The 20,361-nt window shown below is 33.4% G+C and overlaps 1 protein-coding gene across 1 annotated transcript; it reads left to right on the top strand.

Moving 5' to 3' along the window:
• Window positions 1–2,392: 2,392 nt before the first annotated feature.
• Window positions 2,393–20,345, top strand: LOC102583308 (probable magnesium transporter NIPA9). Its single transcript, XM_006350294.2, has 9 exons — window positions 2,393–2,642; window positions 4,403–4,501; window positions 4,665–4,794; window positions 10,747–10,835; window positions 12,042–12,098; window positions 12,179–12,237; window positions 14,008–14,128; window positions 14,404–14,552; window positions 19,879–20,345. Exons 1-9 carry the CDS (start codon window positions 2,532–2,534, stop codon window positions 20,096–20,098), a joined length of 1,035 nt encoding a protein of 344 aa, XP_006350356.1. The 5' UTR covers window positions 2,393–2,531; the 3' UTR covers window positions 20,099–20,345.
• Window positions 20,346–20,361: the final 16 nt, after the last annotated feature.

The following is a 20,361-nucleotide window of genomic DNA, read 5'->3' as shown; positions in this document are numbered from 1 at the left end:
TTTTCATTTGCTTCTTAATCATTTTGAAAATGATTAAATAGATAGGAGATTAGATCTGAATAATTTTTAAAAATATTTCCTTTTCTTGATTACATTTTTCACTACTTATTATAATTATTATTATTTGTCAAATTTGGCTAATATATTTTTAAATTGTATGTTGCAATAAACAATTAGGATTTATAATATATTATATCAGAACATTTTAACAAAATATTTTAGCAATTTTGAGAAAAAGTCAAATTTTAATTTGTGTGATTTAAAAAAAAAAAATGTTTGTGACGTGTAGGTAGTTATCTTTTTATATGTTTGTTAGTTTCAAATTTTTTAAATATAGAATTTACTCTCCGTATAAATTTGATGCAAAGTGCAATTCTAACTATATTGCTACTTAATGATCCGTTTTAAAGGGGATATAATTATAACATTATTTTATTTATAAGTAAATTTTGAATGGAAGAATGTTGTCCATGATGAGAAAATAATATTAAATTAGACGTGCACAAATATATATATTAGAATGGTAACTACATAAACTTACCATATTCTTGTATTAGAATATTGACTTCAATAACAAATTTCATGTCGATTTTGTTGCTTCACACTTTGGCCTTTTGACCACTATCATAGTACTTGTCCAAATAATCAAGAATGAAAAATGATAAAGTTACACACCATAAGATTTTTTTCCAAAAAAATAATTAAAGTTACAATAAAAATTTAATGAAAATAATTACCTAAGGTATGTCGACATCTCCATTTCTGGATCTTCTCAAGTTTTTCACCATCTTCTTCACTATTCATATTTGTTTTATACTTACAAAACGAAATAGTTATTGCAATCATCAAAAATATTAATACAAAAACAACATAAGTTAGGAACTTCAACCTAAATTTAAATACCAAAATAACTAATAAATCATATAAAAGGGATCATTTCAATATTTGTTTTAAAGATGAATAGAAAATGGCTAGATTATTTAAAAAAAATAGCATATGAACAATACAATTATCATATTAGTAATTCATGCACTTAAAATATTAAAAGATGATGTACATGATTCACTGACATGAAATTCTTCAGAAGTTCTCTATTTCTCTATCATCAGTTTCTTTTTCTTCCTCCTTGCATTGGAGAGGTGATCCCTTCAATCGTAAAAAATAATTGCAGCACAAACAATTCAGATAGTAATTCTTCTTTTACAATCTTAGTGAGTGCAATCATATTTTTGTTTGGATGTTATTTTTTCTTAAAACATGTTTGAAATCGTATTTTGAATAGTTAATTTTTAGAAGATAGAAATGATGAAGTTAGGAGTAGTATTTTTTTTAAAGACGTGCCTTATAAGGTTTAGATGATTTTTAAGGATAAGGTTAGTTTTTTTTTGAAATTTAAATTTTAAATTTTAAATTTAGGTAGCTGATCATGGCTGATTTTAACTTTTTTTTAAGGACGTAAGTTTTATCCTTTTTTTTAATTGGCAGTTTTTTTTTTCTATTTTAAATAATGCATATTATCTTGAAATATTTTTATTAATAAGTATATACTTTACATTTATGTTATATTTAAGTTTATTGTATTTTTCATTTGAATACATTTACTCTAAATATTTTGATTTTGAATGAGAAAGTAGTATGTAATTGAGTCATATTAATGTGTAGTTTTTATTTTTATTTTCATTGGCTTTTTTATTATTTTTAAAAATAATTAAATAGATGTCAATCAATAAAGATAGATATTTTAATTATGATAAAAATAAGAGTCCAAAATAACATAAACTTTAGTTACATGTGCTATTTTGGCCCTTTTTAAGGACGTAAGTTTTATCTTCTTTTTTCTAATTGACAGGTTTTTTTCTTTCTATTTTAAATAATGCATATTATCTTGAAATATTTTTATTAATAAGTATATACTTTACATTTATGTTATATTTAAGTTTATTGTATTTTTCATTTTTCATTTTTCATTTGAATACATTTACTCTAAATATTTTGATTTTGAATGAAAAAATAGTATGTAGTGGAGTCATATTAATGTGTAGTTTTTATTTTTATTTTCATTGGCTTCTTTATTATTTAAATTTTTTTTAACTAATTTGTAACTGCCGCATATTTTTTTAAAATCAGTTTTTTTACTAATTAAATCTGTTTTTAAAATGCTGACATTTGTCACTATTTGGATAAGTTAATGACATGTGTCTATTTTTATTTAAAAGTCTGTATTTAAATATTTTAAATAGTTATATAATATTTAATTATTTATTATTTAAAATTCTGAAAAATTGTGACGCTGACATGTGGCATTTTTTTCTTCTCCTATGTATATAGATAGATTTGGCATTGTTAAAGGAGATTTGACCTTTTTTTTTTTAATAAATAAATAAAAATGAGAAAGGGTAGGAGCTATGTTCCAATACAGCCTTATTGTCTTAAATCTGAAGCTACCAAATCAAGAGGAAGTGAGATCTATTGGGTATTGACAAAACTCGAAACAAAAAGAGCAAGCAGGAGAGGGAAATCGTGGGGCTGAGATGTGGGAATCGATTTTCCTGACCGTCGCCGCCACCGCCGGTAACAATATCGGCAAAGTTCTGCAGAAGAAAGGGACCCTCATTCTGCCTCCTTTATCTTTCAAGCTCAAGGTATATGGTATACTTGCCCCTTTCAATTCTCTATTTTGGTCATTCCATTCAATTTTATTTTTTTTTAACAAAATTGATTTTCATGAATGTACATTTTCTTTTGGTTACGTTATCCTATATTGTGTATGGATATGTGTTTCAAATGTCTGGTGATGTTTCTGTTTCTTGGGTTGTAATGTGAATCTGTTAGTGCACTTATATTAGTTGGGTTTTGCAGGGAGTCCTTTGTTTCTTTCTGGTGGGGAATCCTTTTTTTTCTTTCTGGTGAGGGGTTAGAGATTTGTCTATTAAAACTCGACTTATTTAGGATTGAAGTATAGTTGTTGGTGTTGTGATGCTGGAATATCATTTGTGTGACCACCATTTATCATGTAATTCTGATTTGAGAGATTGCTTATCCCTTACAGAAAGTGGATTTGCCACATGGATTTTATGTGTACTTATATAAAGTGCTTTGTATAGGATATGTAGAACACATTAACAAGCAATGAAGTTAATTATCTAGCTTTCTTTTAATATGAAAAAGATTTTGCTCTTTCAATTTGAATTATTTTTAACTAACTGGTATTTCATATTGCTGGTATAAACATATGTGTGTAACAAGTTTTTCAGTAGTCTTTTTAAGTTGCTAAAGCTTTTGCCTAGTTTGTAGTCAGAAGGTAACACAGATTTAGGAAGAGCTCCCAAAATTTCTTAGGCACTTTTGCAATGAATAAAAAGGTGATTGATTGATTCCATATCCTCTTCACAGAGATGACATTTATTAGTTAACATCTCTCTTCACAGGGTTAAACATGCTTCTCTAATGACAACCCACCCAAAATACTCTGACTGCTTTCCTTTCACTGTTTTGAAAGATAAAAAATTAATTTGAGTAAACTAGCCACTACTTGGGTAATTGATGATGGGAATTGAAACTGAGGAACTTCCTGACATAAGTTGATCAAGGAAAAGTCTCTAAATTTCAAATCACTGAAAAAAATAAGATATGAATAAATTAGTTAGCAAAAAAATAAATAGATATAGTTAGCAAAATGTTGTTAAGGAAACTTTATTAATAAATTAATTAGTGATCATGAATGGGACATCAGAAATTTAGTGTAAGAAAACTAGTTACTAAACCTAACAAAATAGAAAAATAAATAAAAATTAAATATACAATGATAAATGCACTTGCTCATTTCTACTTTTGATTTATCAAATAAACCGTAAGTAAAAATAAAATTACAAATTAAGAGAGCTTATTGTTGATAGCACTTTAAGAGAGAAATGAGAGAATTGAGATGGATGTTGGAGAGTAAGAGAGCTGCGTGGGAAGAAAGAAATGAAGAAAGAGGGGGTGGGGCATGGGTTGGCGGCTGTTTATAGATTTTCTAAAGGTAAATGTGTAATTAGGGGAGGGGTTAGTTTTTAAATAAAAAAATAAAAGGAAAAAGGGGCTAATTTTGCAATTCTGTCCGTTTGGCAACAGTGCTATTCAATTTGGACTGTTTGCCAATGGTCAGATTTTTTTGTAAAGCTGAAAAACATTATCATTATCGAGTGTGAATGCCGATTATTGTATATGTAATAGCTGTAAATGTTCCTGTTGTTGGCTATCTCTAGTATTATGCAGACATCATCTCTTTCTTGCCCTTATGTTCTTTGTTAAATCATGTTGGCCTCCATGAAGCTATCCTGCTTACCTTTAATTTTATGAACTCGTCACATTTCTTCTATGAAACACGTCACTTGGAAAGCTTCATGATCTCTGTCTACAGGTGATTAAAGCTTATGCTTTCAACAAGGCATGGATTTTTGGTTTACTTATGGATTTGTTTGGAGCAGTCTTGATGTTGCGAGCACTATCTCTAGCTCCAGTAAGTGCATTTCCAGCAAGCTCTCTTTTATGCATATTTGGGAATTGAACTTGATAGTTTGAAAGTAGATCAATTATAGAGAAAACTCCACACATAATGTTTCTTTCTTGTATTGATAGCTAGACGAATCCTTCACACTCACCATTTCAATGATATACTCCAGGTATCGGTTATTCAACCAGTTTCTGGCTGTGGACTAGCTATACTTTCAGTCTTTTCCCATTTTTATCTAAAGGAGATCATGAATGCTATTGATTGGATAGGAATTACCTTGGCGGGCATTGGCACCATAGGTAATGTAAGTTCCTTAATTCTTTGCATTTTGTTAAAAGAACTAACAAGCTATGGAAGACAAAGAAACAGTTCATTTTCCTCTGTATTGCTAAGCATGGTGTTACTGGATAGATGGCCTTATGCTTATAGGGGGGAATTCATCTATTTAGAGTAACTACTTGAACTAGTCATTGTTCCATCGGAGGAAGTAGTTGACAAGACGATTGTGCGGCCTCACACCAGGTTTAGAATATCTGGTTCGTCAGGTTATCCTGGTTGGAGTTGGAGTGTTGTTTTGTTGGAGGATTACTATTACTCGGTCTTTGCTTCTCTTGATATTTGGCATATAAGCAATCTGTCCTTTTAAATCTGCTTTGATGTGCGTTACTTGGGCCGAGAGTTTTTCCGAAATACGGTATGAAAAATTTTGCTTGGTCCAAAATTGATGTGTATTATTGTTCTGGAAGGTCTTCACGTCTTGTTGGTTGTAAAAAGATCATCAGTTTGTTACTCTTTCAACTCCTTATAATGCTTTGGCTAACGTGTTTATATCATCTTCTTAGTTGAATCAGTGGCTATATAGACTCAGGTTTACTCCTGTTTCCAGGAATAGAGTTATCAATATAATACTGCTTTTGTGGGATGTGGAAAGAGCTCTGGCTCTCTATATGAAGCTAGAAGAAAGAAAGAAAAGTCAGGAGCAACTAGTGGAAAGTAATGAAGAGGTGGAAGTAGTAAGAAGAAGGGGGAAAAATCCACTGTCAACTTATCAATGAAGGTCAAATTAATATCATGGAATGTCAAGGGACTTAACATGATTTCTAAAAGGAATCTCGTTAAGAGTCTAATTGAGAAATGGAGAGCAGACCTGTATTGTTGTCGGGAAACAAAATTAGAAAAGGACGTGGATATTATGGCAACTATGGGCATGTAGATGATGAGATGTGGATATCTTGAAGCTGAAGGTAGCAGTAGTAGAATTCTAATGCTATGGGACAGTAGAATGTGGAAGAGGAACTGATTGCAATAGGCTGTTATTGAATTGCCTATAGTTTTGAATCAGTGTAACAATCTTTTAAGTGGTCTCTAACAGAAGTGTATGCACCATACACCAGAACGGCAAGGAAATTAATCTGGGAGAAGATTTCATCATTCAGGGGTTTATGTGAGGGTCCATGGATATTCTGTGGTGATTTCAACACTAACAGGTTTCTGTATGAAAGAAGGAAATGTATCACTAATTCAATGACTGAGTTCTCAGACTGGATAGAAGACATGGAGCTATTCAATCCACCACTGTATAGGGGAAGATTTACCTGGTTGTGAGAGCTCAATCACTACAGTGCAGCTAGGCTTGACAGATTCTTATTTTCAGTTGAATGAGGAAACTTCTAGGAGCACATAACAAAGGATATTGCCTAGGGTGAATTTCAGATCACAACCCACTACTTTTTTTAGTTGTGGAAACTGGGAACAATAGAGCTTCTTTTATATTTGAAATTTGGTGGTTAGGGCTCGAGGGATTTAATGATCAGCTAGTCTCTGGATGGATAAGATAATCAAAGAATTCAAGTTTGATGGAAGAAAAAATTGTTTCAAATCCCTTATATTTTCTATAGAGGACTTAAATGTAATAAAGAGCATACTAAAATAATTAAAAAGTAAGCAACAACATCATTCGCAGTGTGGTCACAAGTGGGGTCTGAGGAGGGTGAGGTGTACGCAGGCCTAACCAGTGGGGTAAAGAGGTTGTTTCCGATATATCCTTGGCTCAAACAAATCGTTTTACAGAACATGTTTGAAAAAAGGGAGGATGAAAAAAGCTTTAATGAAAACATTAAAGAAATTAAAGTCTTCATAAATAAACATTGAAGAAATAGAAGTATGGAGAGCGGAAATAGTAAAGATAACTAAAGTAAACAAAACAACAAAAGTAGTAAATTTGAAGAATGATTAATGCTATTATAATAATAAAATACTGGTAAGGAAGCTGGAAGGTTCTCCAAACAAGAACCATGTTCTACCACTAGGACGAGAGGAATCTCGACTACCTACTAACTGCCTACCCTAATCCTCGGCCTCCATGCTCTTCTATATAGGGTCATGTCCTTGGTGAGCTGAAGATGTGCCATTTCCTGTCTAATCACCTCTCCCCTCCATAGTCTCCCTCTCCCTCTCCTTAGACCGAATACTGCCAACCTATGTTGCGCGGACTCTTCATTTTTGCAACTGAACCCGTCTCGACGCAACACTGGTGCGGGCGCGGGTGCGGGGTGCGTGTCGGATTCGGTCAATCCGATCCGGATACTTTGACCAAAGCCGAGAAAAAAAATGGGGAAGAAGAGATCAATTTCATGGCCGGCGAAAGTTGACGACGACGAAGTTGTCACAAGGTCTGGCTACTCCATGGAAAAGAATAATGAAGAGGCAAAGCTTACAAGAATAGAGAGAGAGCAGGCAGATCTTTTTTCTTGTACAAGAACAGAGAGGAGGCGAAGGGCTCCATGGGAAAGAACAAATAATTCAAAGTTTTTTTCTTGAAAAAGAAGAGAGAAAGCTTTTTTTCTTGGAAAGGAAAAAAGTAGGCTAGGGTTTCTTGGGAGAAGAAAGGTCGTTCTTGGGAGAAGAAAGGGCAGCACACAGAACTTTAATGAATTGTACTACTATCTAATTTAACCCGGGGGTGCACAGGCCCTCGGCAAGGAGTTTCCCGCAAGTGCACCACGGTTAATTCAGGTTTTACCCAGTCCGATGGCCCTCAGAAATTGTTTGCACCCAGTGGGTTTCGAACTTGAGACCTTGAAAGGGAGCAAACCCCAAGGCTCAAGTCAATTGCCAGCAGGCCAACCCCTGAGGGTTAATTTAAGTTAGACTATTTATATATATATATAAATGATTATTTATTTTTTATAATAAATAAAAGGAATTATAATTTTTTTTAAAATTAATTAGTAACAAGTAATTAATTTATACTTTTAAATTTGTATATCTATAATTGATATGCTTTTAAGTATAGCGTTTTACAAAATATTTAATATTATTATTATTATTATTATTATTATCATTATAGCTATATTTTATAATATTGAATAATTTTAGCCGAATCCCTGCACCCGTATCCACACTCGGATTCGCACCCCCGAATCTTAAAATTTAAATTTTACCGAATCCGACTCTCGGATACCCATCTGTCTCGGATACTTGCACCCGAGTCTGAGCAACTTAGCTGCCAACCTCTCACACCTCCTCACTGGTTATGCTCCTCCTCTTCACATCCCAAACTATCTCAACCTCGCTTCCCGCATCTCGTCCACCATGAATGCCACTCCCACTTTGCCCCATATATCTTCGTTGAAAAAACAAAAATAAACACAAATATGATCGTAGAAGCTTCATTTTTTCTTTGGTGAAAATAGAATTAAAAAAATAAAAGCAAGCAAAATAAAAGAAGAATTGTGTTTCAGCCTTGTCTAGTACAAAGCAAATATAGATTTTCTCACCATAACATGGAATTGATTCTCTTCCACTACTTCTTTTCATGAACAGAGATATAATTGTTTGTGTTGATTATTTGATGCACTTTTTATTTTTGAGTAATAAGGATATCTTTATTAATACTTGGGAAAAGGGCCTGATATACCCTTCAACTTTGCCATTTGGAGCTGATATGCACTGTTATCAAAGTGGCTCATATATACCCTTACCGTTATACAAACGGCTCACATATACTCCTACCGTTACAAAATGAGCTCACATATGCCCTTCATTTAACGGAAGTGAAAAAATTAGTTTTAAATTTATATAAATTATTTTTAAAATTTATAACAGTAAAAAATTAGTTTTAAATTTACATTATTTTTAATTTTCTTAAAAATTATTGAGGGCTATATATGATTCTTCTAGCAAAGTTCAAGGTATAGTTTAATTTTTTTCATACATAAATTATTTTTTGACTTCTTTGATTATAATTATTTGAGTTTCTTATTCTTATTTTATTTTTTTCTTTCATTCCTTAGTGTACAGAAAAAATTTAAACATTTTTTTGTCTATATTGTAATTTAATTTTTGTATTTGTAGAAAAAATTTAGGTCATCTATAATAAGCTTTACAAGTGAAACATTAATAAATTTGACCATCAAAATAATAAATCTAAATTAGTGATTGAAACAAAAAAAAGTCAAAAATAATATGTTTGAGGAGGATTAAATATACTCATATGGGATTATATTTATTTTTTAAAAAAATAATAAAAAATTAAACTAAAATTAATTTTTCTCATTTCCGTTAGAGGAAAAGGGTATATGTGAACCATTTGTATATAAGTAGGGGTATATATGAGCCACTTTCATAACGAGGGGTATATCAGCTCTAAATGACAAAGTTGAGGGGTATATCAGACCCTTTTCCCTTAATACTTAATCATGCAAAATATTACAGTTTGTCGTTCAACAGTACTAAAACCCTATATAATCATTCTGTAGATGTCTCTTAGGACATTAAGATTGTCATAGTTGGCTTGGATACTAGTATTTACATTAACATATTAAACAAAATGGTTTCCTCCTCTGCGGTCAACTTCTAGTTTTTCTTCAGCAAAATATGGAGGTCGCGCATAATACCTAACTTTATTTATAGTGGACTGGGTGAGATCTTCCTTTGCAAGCTCATGGGCTACTTCATTTCCTTGTCGAAAGTTATGCCTGATCCCTGGGATCATTAACTGCAGCATTAACAATCTGCGTTCATGGATAGTATCAGCATAGGCAGTGTTGTTTTGGTCAATATATTTAATTACCTCTGTGGAAATTGGAATCAGTTTCAATTTTCAAATGGTGTGAGGTTATATATTTTTGCCATCACCAAACCTTCTTTTAGTGCCAGCAATTCAGCTTGTAGGGGGTGAATATTCATTCCCACCCTTTGGAATCCAATAATCCCAGTTTCACTGCTATTGTAAATAAGTCCTCCATTACGAATAAGCATCTTTGACTGATTGAAGCTTAGCATCCACATTTAGCTTATACCAGCCTGGGACTGGTTTATGCCAGGATACTTGGACAGCAAACTTAGCATTCTTTTTAGCCTCTTTTGCCGTTAAAGCTTATATTTTGCAGCATTCAGCACAGTAGTTAAAGGCAAGGTTTGGCTAGCATTAATATGATTGTTATGGTTCCGATTCTGACAAACATTCCATATCACATATGGTAGTAATTCCATCTAATTAAGGCTCTGGGAAGGAATTTTAGGTTATTTGATTAGCTTGATTATAGGGGATTTTATCTGTTAGCTTAATTATGAGAGTTCTTCATCTGTTTTATTTTTGTTAATTGTAATTAGTATCGACTGTCTTTCCTAAATTAGAGATAGGACTTATTGTAATACTCTAGCTCATCGTTCGTACGGATATACTGAATACGAGAGGACTTTCTTCTCAAAATTCTTCACTTTGAATTTGAATGAATGGTTTTGGTGCCAAAAGCCAAGAGTTAGAGCATTTTTATTTTCACATCTGAATAGAGATTTAGGGAAGTAAGTGTGCCCTTTTCCTTCTTTCTATTACTGTTGTTTCCAGCCATTAGATAAAATTCTTGTTTGTTAGTTTTCAAGGGTTTTGTTTAGCCAAGGATCAAACTTGTCCACTTATATAAACTTAAAGGATGTTATATATATATATATATATATATATGTATATATATATATATGTATATATATATATATATAGAGAGAGAGAGAGAGAACCAAAATACTTCTACAGCTACTTCAGGAACTATTTGTATATTTTTTCTCTATAGTGATTGTACAAGATCAGTTTCCTGACTGCCAAAAGAAATTAGTAGCCTATGGAATCAATTGTTCTGTAACTTACCACTTCTCTTTTCTTATGGAACCTTATACCCTATTTCCTGACATATTTCATTGGGATGTGAATATCTGACAAACTTTAACTTACCACTTCTCTTTTATCTGTTCAGCTGTTGGTGCTGGAGGGGAGGAGCAGCAGGCTTCTGCTATCTCAATTTTTCACCTACCATGGCTGGCATGTGCTGTTGCAATCTTGTTTGTAGGTATCTTATTCTATGCGCAATACAAGCACACTTTAAGTTAGTTGCTTCAGAAGGTTTTCCCTGGTGCTATATCATTTATGTTTGGAGTGATTAGGTGCTGAGTTCCTTTTGTATATCGGTTCCTATATTGTTAATTTATGAAAAGACGTCTGTCCTACTTATAGAATCAGTCCTTTCAACGCATGTGTTTTCCTTAACCAAGAACACTTATAGTAAGTAGGCACCTAAAAAAGGGTCTAATAAATGGGACAGGGAGAACACTTCGAGTCCTAGATTTTTATTGTAGCCCTATATTTATGAAGAGAGTAACATCTCATCACTAATAACTTTGGTGGCTAATCAGGTTAAGGTGTATTTCGACATCTATAATCGGCATCTGCTTGCTTTTTTCTTAATTTCCATCTTCCCTTCTTCTTTCTTATCTTTCTTTTTCATGTACTGTTTTTTACCCTTCAACCAGAAGTGGTCGCTTAGATCTCATAATCGTTTACTTGAAACCTGAAGAATGTCAGAAAGTCATCCAAGTCCTTATGTAACTCTCTGCAGAACTCAATCCCAAACATAACTTTAGTTTGTGCAAGTTTAGTGACGGTCCTTTTTCTTTACAAACGTCCTAGACATTGGTAAAGTTGATCCAAGAAGTCATGCTCTCTAGAGTTTTATGCGACTGATATAGATTGTCCTAACAAATTTAGGACCAGTCGTGTCCTCTTAAACATTCTGATAGTTTTTCCAGCATATGCCTATTTTAGGGACACAGGTTACCGACATTTGTATACAATACAAAACATATTTTGCTGTCAGTTTCCTGGATAACTTGTCCTACATGAGCATGTATTTGGTGAAGGGACTGCTTGGTGCTGTCTGTTAGTGCTCTTGTTGGGGACCACTGTTGCTGACCAACTGTTACAGGCTCATTTATCTAATACCTTTAGAAGAGAACATTTAACTAGATTTGCCCACTGGCCACTGGCCACTGGCCACTGCACTGCGTAATAACTTTCTTCATTTAAGTAAATATTCACTGTACTGCAAGGTTCTTACTTCTTGAGTTGTGTGCAATACTTTTGGATTGATTTGTACTTGTACTGTTCTTTTTATGAAATATCCACATATAATTTTGAGCCATTAGGACTGAAGGGGTATTTAAATGTTTTTGTACCTTTTGAATTCCGAGATCTAATACTGTTCAATGGATATAGGTACTCCTTAATGGATGGCTTCGAATTTATAGACGCCAGCGAAGAGAACAAGAGCTGGTATGAGTTTTCCACTGAGTTCTTACATATGATGCTCTTGAACATGCCTGATGCCATATGCAAATTTTCCCCCAATGCAGATGCAATATGAAGTTATCGAGGAAATTATTTATGGACTGGAATCTGGAATTTTGTTTGGGTATACTTCTTCTCTTAGACTTATCTTTTGCTTGTTATGATAACAGGAGCAGCTTATTTCTTGTACATTGACCTAAGATGCAGCAGAGCCTAAAATGCACAAACCTCATACACTAAATTACCCTCTAATGACAGTCGCATCTATAGATGAAACTTTGTATTGATGCATGCTAAGTGAGAGTGGAATAGTACCAGACCCCTTATATCACTGTAAAGTCCAATAATCAGAACGAGTAGGCTTGTATTAGATAATATTTACAACAACTATGCCTTAGTCCTAAACAAGTTGGGATTGGCTATACGGTTCCCTACTTCTTTAAGCTCATTTCATATCATCATATTAAATTAAAATAAAAGTAAAAAAATTAAGTTAAATAATATAACAATATTAATAGTAGAAGTTCCCTAATAAGTCTAAAACTTATCCTCAACTAGTATATATTGCATATATCTTTTTTTTCTTCCATTGTATCGTATGTTTAGCTAAGTCTGCATTGATACCAAAGATTTATAGATCCTTCGAGACAAATTCATTCCATGTGATTTTAGGTCTACCCGGTCCCTTTTTAACACCTTCAATTACAACAGTTTTGTAAAGATAAGGCACCTAGGCCTAACTCAACCCCAAAAACTAGCTCATGAGGGGAGCATTGCTCAAGTCCATATAAGGAGACCACCAGTCCATTTCCCAACCAATGTGGGACTTTTACCCACTCTAACACCCCCTTCAAGCCTAGGCCCAACAGGAGCGTGGACCGGGAGCCCTAACAGGGATGGACCTGACTCTCATACCATGTAAAGATATGACATTAGGCCTAATTCAACTCAAAAGCTAGCTCATGAGGGGAGAATTGTCCAAGTCCATATAAGGAGACCACCAGTCCATTCCCCAACCAATGTGAGACTTTTACCCACTCTAACAAGTTTCACACATACAGGCTGGTGCATCTGAATGTTAACCCAAGACATATCCAAAACCATCTCAAGCAACCTACTTGCATCTTATCCTCAATGCATGCTACTTACACTTTTTGGCGAATGTGGCCATTTTTAATATTATGTAATTTGGTATGACAACGCATCATCTTAGCATCTGCAACACTCATCTTGGACTTTTAGTAGCCCAACTTTGGCTTCCATATAACATTGTCAGTCTTATAGTTCTGTAAAACTTACCTTTTGGTAGGCATTGGCGAATGTGGCCATTTTTAATGTTATGTAATTTGGTATGACAGCGATCATCTTAGCATTTGCAACACTCATCTTGGACTTTTAGTAGCCCAACTTTCGCTTCCATATAACATTGTCAGTCTTATAGTTCTGTAAAACTTTCCTTTTGGTAGGCATCTTTCTACCACATAACACCTCGATAGCACTTCTCCACTTCAACCAACGGATTTAATACTATTGTATACCATCTGGATCTATCATTCTGTTCTTTACATTCTCTTGAAACGCCTAGATATTATTTATTATTTAAAATCTCATAATGCAGAATTAACAACTGTCAACAGTTCTTTTTGTTGCTTGATTATTTTTCTTATAGCTGGGTTAATAACAACTACTGCAATCATATTAATGAACATGTATGTTTGATTGCATCGAGTAAATTTCATTTGGTCTTGATATAGTAAATGCTTGCAAAGGTCATAAAGTTCCTATGTCATGTGTTGGTTGTTTATTTTCAATCTCAATGTGTTGGTGGTTTATTTAGATGTAGATACCCTCCCGTCATAATACAGATAATGACTCTATAATATGGTTATTACAGGATTTCATCTGTGATATCAAAGATGGGATTTTTATTCTTGGAGCAGGGATTTTCCAAGTTGTTGGTACCAATTTGTATTTCAATAAGCATTTGTTGTAGTGCTTCTGGTTTTGTATGTCAGGTACTCCTTGTAATCAACATTGTTTATATCTGCTATAACCACTTACCGGTGTATATCAACATTATGATATTGTGACTCCAAACATAGCATAATCATGATCAAATACGTTCTTCCCTTGTCTGATTTTGGTTGACATCATGTTAACTAGCAAACATAGATGAGGCCATGAAACCACTATAATCTAACTTAAAATTCTTTTTCCCTTCAAAGAGAGAACTATCATCCTGTCTATGTTATGAATGGTTTTCACCAAGTACTTCTATTCTTCCAAACAGACACGTGGCTTGAAGCATGGAAGGGCAATTGTAGTATCCACATGTGCGGCTGTTGCATCTATCGTAACTGGTGTCTTTGCTGGTATGTTTGCTTTGGGTGAACGCTTGCCTTCAGCACCAACATCTCGTCTCTGGCTCTTGCTTGGATGGTATGCATGACATGTTCATTTTCTTTGCCTTTTTACCATTTACCTTTGGACTTATTACCATCTATTTTGCTCGTCAAGCTTCTTTGTTACAATAGAGGCAAGGCCCTCTCTGTCTTTTGTCTCCTGATCCCATGAAAAAATGGTTTTTCAAAACTGAATTACTTACTCGGGATATATAGGAAGATTCATTAGTTCTTGCTGAGCTTCCTTATGCATCTTTATGAGAGCCTTTTTTCCCCTCTCTACTTGGATGACAAAGTGGGTTTCAAAACTTTACTGATCTTATCTTTATGATGACACATACTAGTCCCTCCAGTTGAATGTCTTGTTGCATTTAAAGGATGTGGCCTAGTGGTTGACAAAGTAGGTTGAGAATCGTGAGGTCTAGGATTCAAATTTGAGTGCAAGCAAAATCACCTTTCTCCATTTGTTCAAGCCTTGTTGGATGTGCCTAGTGGCATAGCTACATTATCCCAAGGGTGGTTAAGCGAACACCCTTACTAGAAAAATTATATCGTGTATATATAGGTCAAATGTCACCTTATGCAAGTGTATAGGTCAAATATCACCTATGCAAGTATCTAGTACTTCCTCCGTTTCAATTTGTTTGTCTTAAATTTCATTAGTCTATTTAAAAAAGAATGTTACTATATTTAGTAACTCCTTACACGAAACATCCTACATGACATATTTAAGACCACAAAATTCAAAGGGTATTTTGTTACATTACGTAGATCTTTAATTTAAGATCACATAATTCGAAGTCTTCTTTATTTTTTTAAATTCCGTGTCGAGTCAAACTAAGACAAACAAATTGAAATGGTGGGATATCACATTTTGAATTACCTTGACCTAAGTTACTTGGACTTGCCAAAATCGGTGCCGCACCCGTGTCGACGCGACACTGACACGGGTAAGGGTGTGAGATCTGTGTCGGATCTGGTCAACCGAGATTGCGTGTGTTGACCAACAATTTAGAGAAGGAAATTGAAATTTTGATATCTCAAAGTAAATATTTGAATAGATCGGAAACAAATACCTTTAATTTTTTGACAATCGAACAAATACCTTCAATTTTTCTGCTATATGGTGATTTATACTAGTCCTTGGTGTACTTCGAAAGTTTTTTCTTGATAAATTAGAGTAATATACCATCGAGGAGTTTCTAGAATCTTCGTGTGGTACCAAAGCTCTCGTGCTAAGCACACATTGGTGTATGAATTTGTGAGAGAGAATAGTTGCGGCGCCGTTTTGGAACTGAACTAGGGTTCATCTTTTTGTTTCTCTGGCAACTTCGTTCTATGCGTGAATGGAGAAGAGCGGAACGTGGGGGTTTGGAGAAATAGGGTGTGGGCCGAGTCGGTCATGGTTTTGGGTTAGATTTGGTTTTGAACGTTGGGCTAAATTTGGCTGAATATTTGGACATGGATAATGGTCCATAACATGAGTGAGACTAGTTCCCTTGGAGTCTTCTTATCAAAAATAAAATCAAAATTAGAGTATTATTTAAATGAAAAAAAAAATTCGATTTAAATTAGGTATTATTTAATCAAAATTAGACCAGGTCCCTTCGACGGTACATTATAAGTTTTCCACAATGTCTCATATTTATGTATATTTATAGATTTTTAGTTTGTATTTTTGCCGAGTCCCCGGACCCGTGTCTGTATCTAGATCCATATCCCCGAATCTTAGATCATGAAGGATCCGACATGCGGAACCGCACCCGTGTCGGACACCCTCACCCGAGTCGGAGCAACCCTTGACATAACTCATAGATGCGAAAATTTTTATGGTGGGTGAGGGACACGTATGACTTGGCATGTGAGGGAGACCTTTCTTTTTGAAAAATGTAGTGCATTGTCTCACTTCTATTACACTTCACCTACTTACCCTCCTCATGTCTACTTCTTTCACTCTTTTACCTTCTACGTTCAAAATTATGCATTAAAGGATAATGTATATATATAGTATAAGCGTTAATTTATTCTTCAAACGACAATCCGCAATGGAGAAATTATATTAACTCTAACTATGGTGGTTTTTTAGATTAGTTTTTTTTTTCGTTTTGAATTTTGTTTTTCGCACCCTTTTCTTCTTATATTCATGCATGCATTTATCTTCTTCATTTAATGCTTGGTAGTTGGTTCAATGGTACTTAGGGGCCGTTTGGTTACTGGTTAGAGTTATGCAGGTATTAGTTATGCAGGGTTTAGTTATGCAGGTATTAGTTATGGAGGATTTAATTATGCAGGTATTAGTTATGCAGGGTTTAGTTATGTATTTATTAGTTATGCAGGGTTTAGTTATGCAAGTATTAGTTATGCAGGGTTTAGTTATGCAGGTATTAGTTATGTAGGTATTAATTATACAAATATTAGTTTCGTAGATATTATTTATGTAGAATTTAGTTATGTAGAAATTATATTACATAAATTATAACTTATTGATTATTTAATTTATTGCAAATTAATATACTTTTTAAAAAAAATCGGAAATTATAAAATCCATGCTTATAAACAAGCAGTATCCAAAATAAATAAAATGCAACAGTCCCTCGGGGGTAGGGTGGGGTGTAAAAACGACGAAACTCAAAAACACCCCAGGGGTCGTTCTGGTTTTTTTTTGGGTGGTTGTGTGTGTGTGGGGGGCGGGGGGGGGGGGGAAATACTAACGTAACTACAAGTTGTAGAAATAGATTAAGTCCTTTTTAAAAAAAAGAAAAGATATAACTCCGTAATTTTTTGTAAATTAATAGACATTATTATTTACAAACAAATAAGTAAGAAAACAAATTAAGGGTAAACATGTAATTTTATTATTTTAATCCATGTATAACTAATACCCTCATAACTTATTCCACCTTCTACCCTACATAAAATTATACATAGATTTCTTCATAAGTTATGTAAGTATTAGCTATGTGGCATTACAAAAATACAACCAAACACCACATAAAATCAATACATGTATAACTTTTATACAACATTGGAGACACACCAACCAAACATTGTATAAAATTTATACATGAATAATTTTGATTCTATTTACAAACCAAACATGGTACAAAATTTATTCATGTATTAACTTTGCCCTTATCCAGTAACCAAACGGTCCCTAACTATTCAACCCCAACCAACTCAAAATCACCTCTAAGCAGTCCTAAATTTTAGATATAAAATTCTCTCGATATTTCAACTCTTTTAATATATAAATCACTTAAAATAATTCACATTATAGTTCATTGAATTTTAAAGAAAAAAAAATACATTCACTGTATCACACCCGTTGAAAATAGGTTGCATACTTTCAGTTACACAACAAACTCAAAAAAGGAAGTAAATGCATTTTTGGTTCCAAGTTTGGAACTGCAGGTAACCAAACGGCCCCTTAGTGTAATGTGCTGCGGGAATAACTGAAAAGTTGTTTTAAAGGATGTTTATTCTTGTAAAGGGTAATTTCATAAATGTTTATATGATTATGAATTTCTTTTCACCAAATCACATAATTATGTTTTCAAATAGCTAATCACAAAATTTTCAGTTTACAAACATAAAAGTTACAATTGCTGGAAAAGATAAAAAGAAATAAGGTACTCTATTTTATTACATACATGGATCGAATTGAAAAATATTCAATCTTCCAATGGATGATAGTTTTTCACTCTGCACTGTAGCTCCCTTTTATTTTTAATCTAATCAATACAAATTTTAATTAAATAAGGACCAGGTTGAAAATAACTGTGCAAATTCTTTTCCAATAATCATATCATTTTAGAGATTTTTGTCCAAACTGATAGTGATTATCATCTAGCATTTTCTTCTCATTATCTCATGCAAAAGACTTCAAAAAATCAGTTCTAATTAATCAATCAGCTATAACAGTCAATGAATTCACAAGATTATTACTTCTGATGCACTAGTAACTGGTGGTAATAACTATTACTCCATAAAATTCAATTTTTACCATTCAAAATATAAAGTTTTTTTTTTTTTTTATAACCAAGAAATCCGTCTGTGACCCGTCCTTTGGACCAATCAGAACCTTCTAAACTTGGTGGATAATGGGTCCCCCCCTCTACCCTTCTCCATTTAAATACCAGGCTTCGCTTTGCGTAGTGTGGGGCTTGAACCTGCGACCTAAGCTAGATTTCCTCCACCTTTTGCCACTCGAGCTAAGGCCTTGGGGGACAAAATATAAAGTTATTCAATATATATTAACTACATTTTTCAATTATTCTTACAAAATACCTCTAAAAATTGTGTAAAAAGTAAACATGCAATGTTAGAAGTAGTTTTTAATTGAAAATTGTTTATTAAACAATTCTGAAAATTTAAAAGTCAAACTCTACAAAAGAAAATTTAACAGTAAACCTGCAGAATCGAATGGATGATGAAGTTTAAGATGGGGCAGTGCCTTGTGTAGAAAGAAAATTATTTCGTGTTATTTTTAATGAGTATTATAAAAATATTTTAAGAGATGAAACCTCATCAAGAGAAACGAATATACTTTGTCTTTTACTAATAGGATTTCTTTTGTTGACTTCTTTATGTTAGTCTTGATTTTATAAAATTGTGTTTCTGTTACAATTCTTATTATGGTTTAGTTAAATATTGTGCTGTTTGATTTACAACTTTTGGTGCACGTGCATCAAAAACTTTAATTGACATCTTTCAAAAGTTTGAACGTCCTTGATGAAATTCCTTGCTACGCCATTGCCTTTGTCAGTGGGAGTTAGCATTTACGTTGTGGAATTATTTTAAGTGCACTAGTTGGCCTCAACACCAATGTTATCAAAAAAGAAAAATGGAATGACTTGTTTTCACCTTACATGTTTATTAAGAAGATAGTTTTAAGAGAAATGTTGAAAACATGTATCTTTTAGTGTCCTGGTGGGATATGTGAACCTAATATTACCTTTAAATTCTTTTAAAATTTTAATGAGAAAAACGTTTGCATTTGAAAGAATCAATGCGGGTCATCTGTAACTTTTAATCACAGAAAGTTTGTTTGTAAGTTGTTTCTTTAGAAACTTGATATTGTTCTATTGTTCGGAATGTCCATAAGTGCCATCATATTATTAGTGCATTAAAAGATGTTTTGAACTAAAGTACACAGATGATTTTTTTTTTTTCCTTCTTTGGAAATAAGTGCACATCAGTTCACCATGTTAAATTAGAGTGTTCCGTCTTTTGTATTCATGGTTTATATGGCTGTTATTTAAATGCCTTGGTCGTCTTCCTGGGATTCCTACATTTATAAGGGAATTGGAGATCTTTTGCTGTACCAAAAGAAATGCTGTTGATGTTGAGATGTTTGTGTACAGGATGTGCATCATTGTTGGTGTGATTCTGCTGGTAGCTTCAACACGGCTGGTGAGAAGCCTTCCACGGTCTTGGATACATGCTGTAAGAAGTGGGGTTGACAAAAACATAAGTGTTAGGCAATCTGTGCCAACACGGAGTAGAGATACTAGTCCTAGCACTGTTATCCAGGCGTCAACTTTACATCATTTGATAGCAACTCCCTCTAAAGCTAAAGCTTGAACTGTGTCATTACTCAAAAGTTGGACTTGTATATGTACCTTGAGGGCTGTTGTTAGTAATCACATTGTATTTGGTATGTACAGTAGAGTGCAGGTTGTTTGAGGCTGAGGATTCATATACATGAGAATTGAGTGGTCACTTAATATTCTTACACTTCTTCTGTCTGTCTCTTCAGTGTTATTTACTTATTTTGTAAACATGGTGGGCAGAGAATCAATGAAAATCCAACTAAATTGTTCTTTTTGTTTTGCTTGGTTTTCTTT

The sequence above is a fragment of the Solanum tuberosum genome, unplaced genomic scaffold (genome assembly GCF_000226075.1).
Source record: "Solanum tuberosum cultivar DM 1-3 516 R44 unplaced genomic scaffold, SolTub_3.0 scf00121, whole genome shotgun sequence".
In the NCBI taxonomy this organism is placed as follows: Eukaryota; Viridiplantae; Streptophyta; class Magnoliopsida; order Solanales; family Solanaceae; genus Solanum; species Solanum tuberosum.
Note: the sequence above shows the minus strand (reverse complement) of the source record. Positions and strands in the feature narration are given on the sequence as shown.